Here is a 12899-nt window from a genome sequence, read left to right on the forward strand (position 1 = left end):
CTTCCTTCCTTCCTTCCTTCCTTCCTTCCTTCCTTCCTTCCTTCCTTCCTTCCTTTCTCTTTCTCCCCTTCCTTCCTTCCTTTCTTCTTCCCTTCCCTTCTCTTCTCCTTCTCCTCCATCCTCTTCCTCCTCCCTCTCCTTCTCCCTCCTCTCCTTCTTCTCCTAAAAATAAGTTTGAAAGCATTTCTTACTCTACAATTTTTTGCAAGAGTTTGAGAAAGATAAGTATTAAATCTTCTTTGAATGTTTGGTGGAATTCACCAGTGAAACTGTCTGGTCCTAGACTTTTGTTTTTTTGGAGGTTTTAGATTACTGATTCAATCTCCATACTAGTAATCAGTCTTTTTGGATTTTCTGTTTCTTTATGATCCAGTGTTGGAAGATTTTATATTTCTAGAAGTTTATCTGTTTTTTCTTGGTTGTCCAATTTGTTGGCATATAATTGTTCACAATAGTCTCTTATGATCCTTTATATATAAATTTTAAAGATTTATTCATTTATTTTAGAGAGATAGAGTGTGCACAGGTGGGAGGGGCAGAGGGGGAGGGGCAGAGAATCTCCAGCAGACTCCACGCTGGGTGTGGAGCACCATGTGGGGCTCAATCTCACAACCCTGAGGTCATTACCTGAGCCAAAACCAAGAGTCAGACGCTTAACTGACTATACCACCCAGGCGCCCTGTGATCCTCTATATTTTTGTGGTATCAGTTGTAACTTCTCCTCTTACATTTCTGATTTTATTTATTTGAGCCCTTTCACTTTTTTTTAGTGAGTCTAGCTAAAGGTTTGTCAGTTTTGTTTATCTTTTCAAAGAACCAACACTTAATTATGTTGATCTTTTCCACTGTCTTTTGAGTTTCCATTTCATTTTTTTCTGCCCTGAACTTTATTAGTTCCTTCCTTCTACTAACTTTGGGTTTCATTTGTTCTTCTTTTTCAGTTTCTTTGGGTGTAAAGTTAGATTGCTTATTTGAGATTTTTCTTTTTTCTTGAGGTAGACTTGTATCACTATGAACTTCCCTCTTAGAACTGCTTTTTCTATATCCCATAGATTTTGGTATGTTGTATTTCCATTTTCATTTGTCTCAAGGTGTTTTTGATTTCTCCTTTCATTTCTTCATGGACACGTTGATTGTTCAGGAGCATGTTGTTTAATCTCTACATATTTGTGATTTTTTTTCCAGTTTTCTTCTTGTAATCGATTTCTAGTTTCATACTATTGTAGTTGGAAAAGTTGCCTGATATGATTTCAATCCTCTTTAATTTATTGAGACTTGTTTTGTGGCCTAACGTTTAATCTATCCTAGAGAATGTTCTGTGTGCACTTAAGAAGAATGTGTATTCTACTGCTTTGGATGGAATGTTCTGTTATATATCGATTAAGTCCATATTGTCTAATGTGTCATTTAATGCTGATGTTTCCTTATTGATTTTCTGTCTGGATGATCAATCCATTGATGTAAGTAGCATATTAAAGTCCCCTACTATTGTTTTACTGTCAGTTTCTCCCTGTTAATATTTGCTTTACATATTTAGGTGCTCCTATATTGAGGGCATTAATATTTACAGATGTTATATCTTGTTGTATTGAACTCTTTATCATTATGTAATGCCCATCTTTCTCTTTTATTGCAGTCTTTTTAAAAAAATATTTTATTTATTTGAGAGAGAGAAAGCACAAACATGGGGGTGGGGAGAGGGAGAGGGAGAAGCAGACTTCCCACTGAGCAGGGAGCCCAGCACAGTGCTCTATCCTAGGACCTTGGGATCATGAGCCACCCAGGTGTCCCAGTCTTTATTTTAAAATCTATTTTGTTAGGCGCCTGGGTGGCTCAGTCGATAAGCGTCTGCCTTCGGCTCAGGTTATGATCCCAGGGTCCTGGGATCGAGCCCCGCATCGGGCTCCCTGCTCCGTGGGGAGTCTGCTTCTCCCTCCCCCACTCCCCCTGCTTGTGTTCCCTCTCTTGCTGTCTCTCTCTCTGTCAAATAAATAAATAAATAATCTTTAAAAATAAATAAATAAATAAAATCTATTTTGTTTGATATAAGTATAGCTACCAGCCTTTGTTTGTTTATTTTCATTTGCATGAAACATCTTTTTTTATTCCCTCACTTTCAGTTTGTGTGTAACTTTACATCTGAAGTGAGTCTCTTATAGGCAGCATATAAATGGGTCTGGGTTTTTTTCTTTTTTTAAATCCATGCAGCCACTCTATGTCTTTTTTTCTTTTTTAGAGATATAGAGGGAGAGAGCAGGGGAGGGCAGAAGGTGAGGGAGAGAGAATCTTAAGCAGGCTCCACTCCCAGTGCAGAGCCCAACACAGGGTTTGATCTCACAACCCTGAGATCATGACCTGAGCTGAAATCAAGAGTCGGATGCTTCACTGACTGAGCCACTCAGGCACCCTTATGTCTTGTGACTGGAGAATTTAGTCCACTTAATGATTTAAAGTAATTATTGATAGGTATATATTTATTCCCATTTTGTTAATTGTTTTCTGGCTGTTTTGTAGTTCCTCTCTGTTTCTTTATTCTTCTCTTGCTCTCTTCCCTTGTGGTTTGATTACTTTCTTTAGTGTTATGGTTAGATTCCTTTCTCATCTTTTGTGTATCTAGTATATGGTTTTTGCTTTGTGGTTACCATGAACTTCACATATAATGGCTTATATATGTAATAGTCTATTTTAAGGTGATAGCAAGATAAGTTGAACACATTCTTTTTTTTTTTTTAATTTTTTCCGATTTATTTATTTATTTGAGAGAGAGAGAGAACATGGGGAGAGAGGGAGAAGCAGAATCCCTGCTGAGCAGGGAGCCCAACGCAGGATTCGATCCCAGGATGCTGGGATCATGACCTGAGCAGAAGGCAGATGCTTAACTGACTGAGCCACCTAGGGGCCCCAGTTGAACACATTCTAAAACTCTGCATTTTTACTTCCATTTTATGTTTCTGACATCACATTCTACATCTTTTTATTTTTGTGTATCCCTTAACTAATTATTATGAGTATAGTTATTTTTGCTAATTTTGCCTTTTAACCTTCATACTAGCTTTGTGATTAATCCACTACCTTTACTATATATTTATCTTTACCAGTGAGATTTTTACTTTCATTCACTTCTTGTTACTAATTAGTGCCCTTTCTTTTCAGCATAAGGAAGTTCTTTTAACATTTCTCATAGGCTGGTTTAGTGGCAATGAACTTCTTTAACTTCTGCTTGTCTGGAAAACTTGTTTCTCTCTTCAGTTCTAAATGATAACCTTTCTAGGTAGAGTATTCTTGGTTGGAAGTTTTTTCATTTCAGCATTTTGAATATATTTTTCCACTCCCTTCTGTCCTGCAACATTTCTGCTGAAAAATCTGCTGATAGTCTTATGGGGGGGGGGTCCCCTTGTATGAAACAAGTTGTTTTTCTCTCACTGCTTTTAAGATTCTCTCTTTATTCTTAACTTTTGACATTGTAGTTATAAATGTGCTTGGTGTGGATCTCTTTGGGTTCATCTTTTTTTTTTTTTTTTTTTTGGAACTCTCTGGGATTCCTGGATCTGGATGTATGTTTAGGGAAGTTTTCAGCCATTATTTCTTCAAATAAGTGTTCTCCCTTCTCTTTCTCTCTTCTCCATCTGAGACTCCTATAATGTGAATGTTATTCTGTTTTATATTGTCCTATAGGTCCCTTAAGCTATCTTTACTTTTTGAAATTCTTTTGTTTTTCCTTTTTGCTGCTCTGTGTGTGAGTTCCACTACCCTGTCTTCCAGATCACTGATCTTTTCTTCTGTTTTATCTAGTCTGCTGTAGTGTATTTTCTAGCCCCTGTAGTGTATTTTCAGCTCAGTTATTGTTTACACTTCTCTGGCTTCTGTTTGGTACTTTCTTAGATTTTATTAATTAATTTTTTTTGGTTGAAGTTCTCACTGTGTTCATCCATTCTTCTCCTGAGTATCTTTATGACCATTATTACTTTGAACTCTTACTTTATCAGGTAAATTAATTATCTCTATTTTTTTTTTTCTGAAGTTTTATCTTGTTCCTTCATTTGGAACAAACTCTTCTGTTTCCTCATCTTGCTCAACTATCTATGTTTGTTCCTATGTATTAGGTGAAACAGTTACCTCTCCCAGTCTTGAAGGAATGACCTTGTGTAGGAGATGAACCTTTATCATTCAACCTTGTCCTAGTTCTTGGTTTTCTCTCATACCTTTGTGATTGTCCAAGCAGCCTGACTTATTCTCAATAGGTCCCGGTTGTTGAGGGTGTGCCAAGACCTGTCAGAGTTTCAAAGGGAAGAATCTCAGTCAGCACCTAGTTTTTGGCTGATTGGAAACCAGACCCTCTGGCAACAGCTTTCAAATTATGCAAATTTATATAGTCCTATGGTACTGCAATTGTAAACCCTGCTGACCTCTAGACTAAGTGATCTACAGGTGTCCCTTGTGTGAGAGTAGTGAAAATCAGAGCTCCTGGTGAGTATATAAGCTCCTTTCTTGGAGGTAACAGTAAACTGTACTGAGACCAAGGGAGAGCACATAGTTGGTGTCCCTTGGCCTACATTCCCTGAGAACTCCTTCATAACCTCTAGATGTGTGGCAAACTAGAAGCCTGGCCCTCAGGCTAAAACTCTAGGATGAATAAATAGGTCTTTTTCACAGGAAGACTGCGATGTGTTTGCTGTCTGGGGAGTGCCCTGGGGATAGTAGCCTGCCAAGAACCGTCTCTCCAATTGTTTCCGTCCCATGGGACCCAGAAAAACAAACTCTCACACACACACACACCCCAACCAGCCACCAGAACCAGGCAATCAAGGGGAATCCCCTGTCAACTGTGTGTACCTGCTAGCTTTCATGGGGCAGGGGGAGAGCACAGGACTGGGTGCACCCATCAGCTTTGGCAGGGTTGCAGGTGAGGGCAGGGCTGGGACACATGCCTGTTAGCACTGGAGGGGCAGCTAGAGAGACAGATTGTAACTTTTAAATTTTATCTTCTAATTGTTTGTTGTTGGTCTATAAAAATATATTTGGTATTTGGGTTTTTTTTTTAAAGATCTTATTTATTTATTTGTCAGAGAGAGAGAGCACACAAGCAGGGGGAGCGGCAGGCAGAGGGAGAAGCAGGCTCCCTGCTGAGCAAGGAGCCCAATGCAGGACTCCATCCCAGGACCCTAGGATCATGACCTAAGCCAAAGACAGACACTTAACCAACTGAGCCACCCAGGCATCCCTGTATTTGGTATTTGTATATGACTTTGTATCAAATTATTTTGCGAAATTCACTTACCTCCAGTAAAATGCTGAGTGGAGAAGCTGATGGCAGACATGCTTATGTTGTCCTTAATATTTCACTAGTAAATATAATACTGCTCGGGCGCCTGGGTGGCTCAGTCAGTTAAGCGGCTGCCTTCGGCTCAGGTCATGATCCCAGGGTCCTGGGATCGAGTCCCACGTTGGGCTCCCTGCTCAGTAGGGAACCTGCTTCTCCCTCTCCCTCTGCCTGCCTCTCTGCCTACTTGTACTCTCTCTCTCTAATAAATAAATAAAAATCTTTAAAAATATATATATATAATACTGCTCTAGGTTTTTAATAGAAAAACTATTAGATTAATAAAATTCCCTTTTATTCCTAGTTTTCCAAAAGTTTTGATCCATGAATGAGTGTTGAATTTTTTTGTGTTTGTGTGTTTGTTTGTTTTTTAAAGATTTTATTTATTTATTTGAGAGAGAGAGCACATGAGGGGGGGGAGGGTCAGAGGGAGAAGCCAACTCCCTGCCGAGCAGGGAGCCCGATGCGGGACTCGATCCCGGGACTCCAGGATCATGACCTGAGCCGAAGGCAGTCGCTTAACCAACTGAGCCACCCAGGCGCCCAGTGTTGAATTTTATCAAATGCATTTTCTGCATCTCCTGAGATGATAATATGGTTTTTCTCCTTTATCATGATAATATGGTGAATTACATTTATTGTGTTCATATGTAAACCCAACCTTGCCTTCCTGGGATAAACCCAATGTGATCATGATATTTATTCTTTTTGTTTATCATTGGAGGAAATTTGATAATATTTTGTTTAGGATATTGTATCCTTGTTCATGAAAGAGATTGGCCTGATATTTTCCTTAGTTGTAATAACCTTATATGGTTTTGGTATTAAGGTGATGCAGGCCTCATAGAAGTTTGAAAGTGTTTCATCTTTTTATATTTCTGGAAAGATTTTGAAAGATTGATGCCATTTCTTAATTGTTAAGAAATATTTGGAAGAATTCAGTGGTAAAGCTTTCTGGCATTAGATGGTTTTTTGTGCATAGGTTTTTAATTACAGATTCAATTTCTTTCATTGTAAATATAGAGTAGTTCAGATTTTTTCTTGTGCCAGTGCTGTTAAGTTTTTCAATGAATTTATCCTTTTTATCTAAATTTTTATAAGTTTTGGCCAAAAGTTGTTTTTAATATCATCTGATTATCTTTTTATGCCTGTAAGATCTGTAGTAATGTCTCTTTTTTCATTACTAGTATTCATTATTTAGGCCTTCTTCCTGTTTTTGTCAAGCCCTGCATTGGGCTCCATGCTGGGTGTGGAGCCTACTTAATAATAATAATAATAATAATAATAATTTTAAAAAGTCAGTGTAGGGTCTTATGATTGTTACTTTGAAAGCATGTATCTTTTTCTCTCTGGCCATTTTTATTATTTCCTCTTTGGTTTTCAGCAGCATTTTCCTATAACGGGCCTAGGTGTGGCTTCATTTATATTTATCCTACATGGGGTTTGAAGGCCATCTTGAATTTGTTGCTTGATGTCTTTCATCAGTTTTGGAAAGTTTTCATTCAGTGTCTTAAAATATTACTTATGTTCCTGTCTCTCCTTTGCTTCTGAGTCTACATTTACATGAATGTTAAAACTTTTCACCATGTCATATATGTCTCTTACACTCTTTTCTGTATTTTCTTATCTTTTTTTTTTTTTTTGCATGCTTCAGTTCAGATATTTTTCTGTGGGCCCATCTTTTATTTTCTTAATCCTCTTTTCTGTTGTTTTAATAGCTTGCTACCCTTTCTAGTGAATTCTCAATGTCAGACATTTTATTTTTTAGTTCTAGTATTTCCATTTGATTCTTCTATATAGGTTCAAAATCCTCATCTTGTCATCTCCTGGACATATTAATCACAGTTATCTTAAAGTCTATAGTTGTTATTAGGAAGAGTGTTAGTCTGATATAAGCTTCTCAGTTGTAGCAGTAAGCAGAAACCTTACCCACACTATTTAAAGAATAGCAGGGAATCTGGTTCTCATATGAAATCTCTTGGGTTTTTCATGTTGGTCACTGATTTAAATATTCTAAAAACGTCCTAGGGAGACCAATGAAAACATTTATTCAGGCTGGATCCAGCCAGTTTGTTACTTCTCACCTAGACAATGTGAAAATCAGAAGTGGGGTATTGCACAGTTTCCGCATAGCCTTGCTTACTTGTTTAGAAAAGATTCCTGGGCGGGCAGAGGAGAGAGAGAGAGGCAGGGAGATGGAGGGGAGGCAACAGAAATGTAGATGTTAATGTGTCTCAGGTAGAGGGACTTTATAAGGTCCTGAGAAGAGACAAAAACTCTAGATGGTTTTAATAGATGTGAGAACAGAGGGGATGTGTGGCCCACTCCTGGGATGAAGGTGGCAGCAAAATGCCATAGAAGCAGCAGTTCCAGAGTCTAAGCGTACAGCTTATGCCAAACACAGCCTGTAGAGGTCCCCACATGGGACAGGGACATGGCTAACAGAGCCCCCAGCCATAAGGAGCCTGGGAGAGAGGAAGACAGGATGTCTTAGCAAAGACCCAAGTGAACCTCTAACCTCACCCACTCACCACTCTCCCCCTTATCCACTACTCCTAGTCACTCTGGCCTCTATGCCCTTTAAATATGGCAGCCATATCAGGGTCTAGCCATCTCTTGGGAATATTCTTCCTTCAAATATCCACGTGGCTCTTTATCTCACTTTATTCAAGTGTTTGTGAAACTTTACCTCCTCAGCGAGTGCTCAGACAGGCCTGATCATCCTCCCTCAAATAGCTCACACCCACATACCAACCCTTCACTTTCTATCCCCATTTCCCTGCTCTTATCTTTAGCAATTATTGGGTAATCCTCATTATTTGAGGATTCCATACTTGTGAATTCACCTACTCGCTAAAATTTATTTGTAGCCCCCAGGTCAATACCCACAGTGGTTTCAAAGTCATCTGCAGACATGCATAGAGTGGTGGAAAAAATTGAGCCACCTAACAATGCGCATTCCCAGCTAAGGTCCAACACCATGACACTGCCTTCTGGTTTCAGCTCTCCTACTATTAACAAGTATCCGTTTCATGGTCTGTTTAGGGCCATTTTTTGTTGTTGTTGCATTTTTGTACTTTTTGTTGATTCTGCTATTTAAAATGGCTCCCAAGCAGAGCTGAAGCCCTGGCCAGTGTCCCTAAGCACAAGAAGGCCGTGATGTGTCTTACGGAGAAAATGCATGTATTTGATAAGCTTTGTTCAGGCAATGTTAATGAATGAACAATATATATTAAGTAAGAGGCCTTTAAAGAAAAATACACATAAAGCAAGGTTATGTGTTGAGCAGTTGACAAAAATGTTATGACCAAAGGCTTGTAGGACCTTAAGCCTGCATTTCTCCTAGGAACAATGTTTCAGTATTTGCTAATTCAGCAACTTTATAGAACCGTTATAACTGCTGTGAATAAGGAGAATCTACTGTACCTGCTATTATGTATTATATATTTGCTTATTATCTCTCTCTTCCACCAGAAGGTAAGTCCCAGGGGGGAAGAGGCTTTATCTAACCTGCTCAGAGCAGTGATTAGAAGAAGGGCCAGCAAGCACATGGTAGGCCTTCAGTAAACATTTGTGAAATGAGTGAATGATGGCAGATCAAGCCTGCACAATAATTATTTTTAATTTCAGGACTGAGAAGAAGTTTAGGAAGGAGACACCTGAGAAAAATATTTATTTGTTTAAAATGAATTAAATCATGCCCCTATTTGTGGAAAGAGTCTGGGACCAGTGTGTGCAAAGGTCCTGAGGCAGGAGGAGCCTTTTGCTTGCCTGATGTTTTCAGGAGATGGCAGGGAGACCAGTGTGGCTGGGATAGGAAGTCAGAGTGGTAACCAGAGAGGATTTATTCACCTCTCCACGCCCACCACTAAGAATCGTGCCCAGAACATAGTCAGTGTTCAGAGAAAAATGTATCAAATACTCACATGTGACACTTGAATGCCAAAGCCGGGGATGGTAGAGAAAACCCTGAAGAGACAAATTAAGTTTCTTCCTATCCCAGCAGAGTGGAGGACTTGAAATAGAAATGAAATAGAGTTGTTAAATTGTCGCCAGTCAAATGGGGGTTGTGACCTCACACACCCCTGCTGTGGCCCATAGGACACCTCACCCTCACTGGGGCCTGGGTTTCAGGGGTGACTTCACAATGGCCAGCGTAGTGCCCTGCCCACTGCCACAGTCCCAGTCCATCATGCTTACCACCCTGTGGCTGTTGCTCAGCCTCGCCGTCCCCTTGCTGGGGTCCCACGCTTCCTTCAGCTGTCCCAACGAGAAGCAATGCCAAAAAGCCCTCCTCTCGGACAATGACATCTTTTTGCCCTGCAACTCTTCTGGGGCACAGTGGTACTTCTTCTTCCTGCAAGACAAGACCAGCTGGTCCGACAAAGTCTCCAGTGTTTCCAACATCGAAATAATACCTGAAGTCGGCATTCTCATCCGAAACCCGTTGCCCTCCCAGACGGGCTTCTACCATTGCCGGGACAAGAATGGCGTCCAAGTGGTGCAGTACGAGATTGATTTCCAGGATGTCAGCACCCTGCATATTACCCACAAAGGCCTGGGCCAAAAGCCCCTGCCGAACGAGACCCTGAGTCTGGGTGGTAAGGAGCTCATCTTCACCCAGTGGGATCCCTGGCAGGATTGTAACCGCTGTGGGGAGCCGGGGGAGCGGAAGCGCCTGGGCTACTGCTACATCGAGGAGCCCCTGCAGGAGCCCATGCCCTGCTGGCTCTACCTGGGACATCTGAAGCTGTGGTCTAGCCGCTTGCAGCCCGAGATGCAGGTGGAGGCCTGCCAGGTCCCGTGTAAAATATCCACATTGGATTACGTCACCTTTGACAACTTTGAGATCAATGAGGATTCAGGATCTGTGTGGCTCACCTGCCCCGTGGGCTCTATCTACAGGTGACTCTGCAGGCGTCCATTTAAGAGATGGGGAAACCACAGCTCGGAGGGGCACAGTCCTTGTCCAGGGGGAGCCATGGTGACCCTAAATCCTACCCACTTGGCCGTGGGGTCCCCCTCGCCCTCCTTCCCCCACGGGCCTGTGGCAGCCCCTCCCTTGCAAAGGGGGAGCCCGAGCAACCTCTTGGGGCCTCTGCAGCCATCTGCTCTGTCAAATCTGGTCCCACCACCTCCGTCTGGTGTTCTTTTCCTTATTCCCGCTGTGACTTCTCTTCTCTTTCCCACAATCTCTTTTGTCTCCCTTCCTCCTTTTTTCCTCCTCCTTTAAGTATAAAAGTAGCACGTAGTCTCTACAAAGCCCCCACAGTTCAGGAAAGTACATGAGCCCCTGCTAGCTAGCCTGGGACACCTGCTCCATGTCATTTGCCAGACAAGCAGTTCCCAAGTGCCAGTCATCAGGAACCCCAGAGAAGAATCAAGAGAGGTGGGGCGCCTGGACGGCTCAGCCAGTTAAGCATCCGACTCTTGATCTCAGCTCAGGTCTTGATCTCAGGGCCGTGAGTTCAAGCCCTGCGTTGGGCTCCATGCTGGGTGTAGAGAGAAGAGAGGTCACTGAGGCTTCAAGAGTTGCCACGTCTCTAGGGAGCTGAGTAGAGTGGCATTCCATGTGAGGTTTATGTCTTGGACTCTGGATTCAGCCAGGCCTGGTCTCCACACTTCCCAGCTTTGTAACTTTGGGCCTGTGGCTTCTCTCTGGGCCTCAGTCTCCCCGCCTGTTGAATGGGGGTTGTATGAGTTTCCTCGGGCTGTCATCACCAAATACCAAGCACTGAGTGGCTTAAAACAACTGAAATGTGGTCTCTTACAGTTTTGGACGCCAGAAGTCCAAAGTGAAAGCTTCACCAGGGCCCTGTGCCCTCTGAGATGCTGGGTGGAAGCCGTCCTTGCTTCCTCCTCGCTTCTGGGAGTGGCGGGCAATCTTTGGCCTTCCCTGGCTTGCAGCCGTGTCCCCCCAGTGTGCCCGTCATCACTTGGCCTTTTTCCTGTGTGCTTGTGTCTGTGTCTGTCCTTTTCTTTTTTCTTTTTTCTTTTTTAAGATTTTATTTATTTGACAGAGAGAGACACAGCGAGAGAGGGAACACAAGCAGGGGGAGTGGGAGAGGGAGAAGCAGGCTTCCCAATGAGCAGGGAGCCGGATGCGGGGCTCGATCCCAGGACCCTGGGATCATGACCTGAGCCGAAGGCAGACGCTTAACGACTGAGCCACCCAGGCACCCCTTTCTGTCCTTCTCTTAAAAGGACACAGGTCATGTTGGATTTAGAGCCCAGGGACACTTCAGTCAGACCTCATCTTTTTTTTTTTTTTTTTAATATTATTCTTTTTTTTTTTGCAGGCTTGCTGGCCCCGGCAGGAAGGGAACAAGGGGATGTGGGAGGGGGCAAATGCCTATGAATAAAACATACGGTATTCTAGAGGGTGATGGGGGCGGGGGGGCGGGGATGGGAGCGGAGGAGAGGATCCATTTAAATACGGAGGGCAGGGAAGCCATCTGAGAAGTTGCCAAGACTGAAAGGTGAGGGCGCCCTGTGTGCTGAGGGAGAGCACTCCCTGCGGAGGGAGGGGCAAAGGCCCTGAGGCAGGATGGGGCCCAGCCTTGTTGGAGGGCTGCTTCAGAGGCAGTGCGGCTGGGGCAGAGTGAGAGAGAGCGAGGGAGAGTGGAGAGAATGAGGCCAGGCAGGGAGAGCAGGGGTGGGGGGTGCGGGGCAATCACGTAGGCAGTGTCTCTCGCTCATTCCTCCAAATAGCCCTGTGAGGCGGGTACAGTCTTCACACCCCCAGTTTTCAGGCGACGGAGCGGAGGCTCAAAAAGCTAGAGGCCTATGCCCCTTGCCCATTTAGGGCGGGGTGGGGCTCCGAGCTCCCCGCCAGCCTGGCCCCGCCTTCCCCACGCACTCTTGGAGGGGGTGCCCTGTTGGCTGCTCCCCAGGGTGGAGGGTGCCGCCGTCTCCACCTCCTTCCAGACCTCCGTCTCCCATGCATCCCCGGGCTGCTGCAGCTCACCTTGTCCTCCTTTGCAGGCCCATCCTCTGGGAAATCAACGACATCCCCCTGACCTGGCAGAGCCAGCTCTCCAACCAGGACTTAAGCACCATTCTGGAACCCACCAACGGTGGCAGGCAGCTTCGGGTCTTCGAGCCAGCCATTTACAAGTGCTTCGTGAAGCAGGAACTCGTGGCTTACTTCAACCCCAAGCCCTTTCCGGATGTGCCGGAGATCCTCAGGGAAAGGGAAGCCGGACCACAACAGGAGTCAAGGGAGGCCTGGAAGGGGAAGGCCAGGTCCGTCCTCAAGGGGCTCAAGCTGATGCTGCTGGTGGGCATCGTCCTGGGCCTGCTCGCACAGCTGCTCAAGCTCTTCCATCCTTCCCAGGACAAAAGAAGCGACCGGGTGCTGCTGGTGAAATAAAGAGACCCCTCGGTGCCCAGGACACCTGGTGTCCCTTGTCTTCATCCCTGAGCTGTCCTTCCCACGGCACTTGGGGGTGGGGTGCGGGCAGGGGCACAAGACAGACCCACGGCTACAGCTGAGGCCGAGTCTTCCCTGTTCCAGGTCCTGCTCTGTTAACTCATTAGCAATCCCCATCTCAGAGATGGGGAAGCCGAGGCAAGACTA

At 44.0% G+C, this 12899-nt stretch overlaps 1 protein-coding gene across 1 annotated transcript; it reads left to right on the forward strand.

Moving 5' to 3' along the window:
* The first annotated feature begins 9512 nt into the window (after nt 1-9512).
* On the forward strand, nt 9513-12692 carry LOC110590128 (protein FAM187B-like). Its single transcript, XM_021700860.1, has 2 exons — nt 9513-10225; nt 12305-12692. Exons 1-2 carry the CDS (start codon nt 9513-9515, stop codon nt 12690-12692), a joined length of 1101 nt encoding a protein of 366 aa, XP_021556535.1.
* The last annotated feature ends 207 nt before the right edge of the window (nt 12693-12899 follow it).

Source organism: Neomonachus schauinslandi, chromosome 16, assembly GCF_002201575.2.
Source record: "Neomonachus schauinslandi chromosome 16, ASM220157v2, whole genome shotgun sequence".
In the NCBI taxonomy this organism is placed as follows: Eukaryota; Metazoa; Chordata; class Mammalia; order Carnivora; family Phocidae; genus Neomonachus; species Neomonachus schauinslandi.

Bases quoted from the DNA above. Each gene is read 5' to 3' on its own strand.
- LOC110590128 (XM_021700860.1), top strand. From the start codon at position 9,513: ATGCTTACCACCCTGTGGCTGTTGCTCAGCCTCGCCGTCCCCTTGCTG. The intron at 10,226-12,304 runs GTGACTCTGCAG...CCTCCTTTGCAG, and splicing joins CCCGTGGGCTCTATCTACAG to GCCCATCCTCTGGGAAATCA.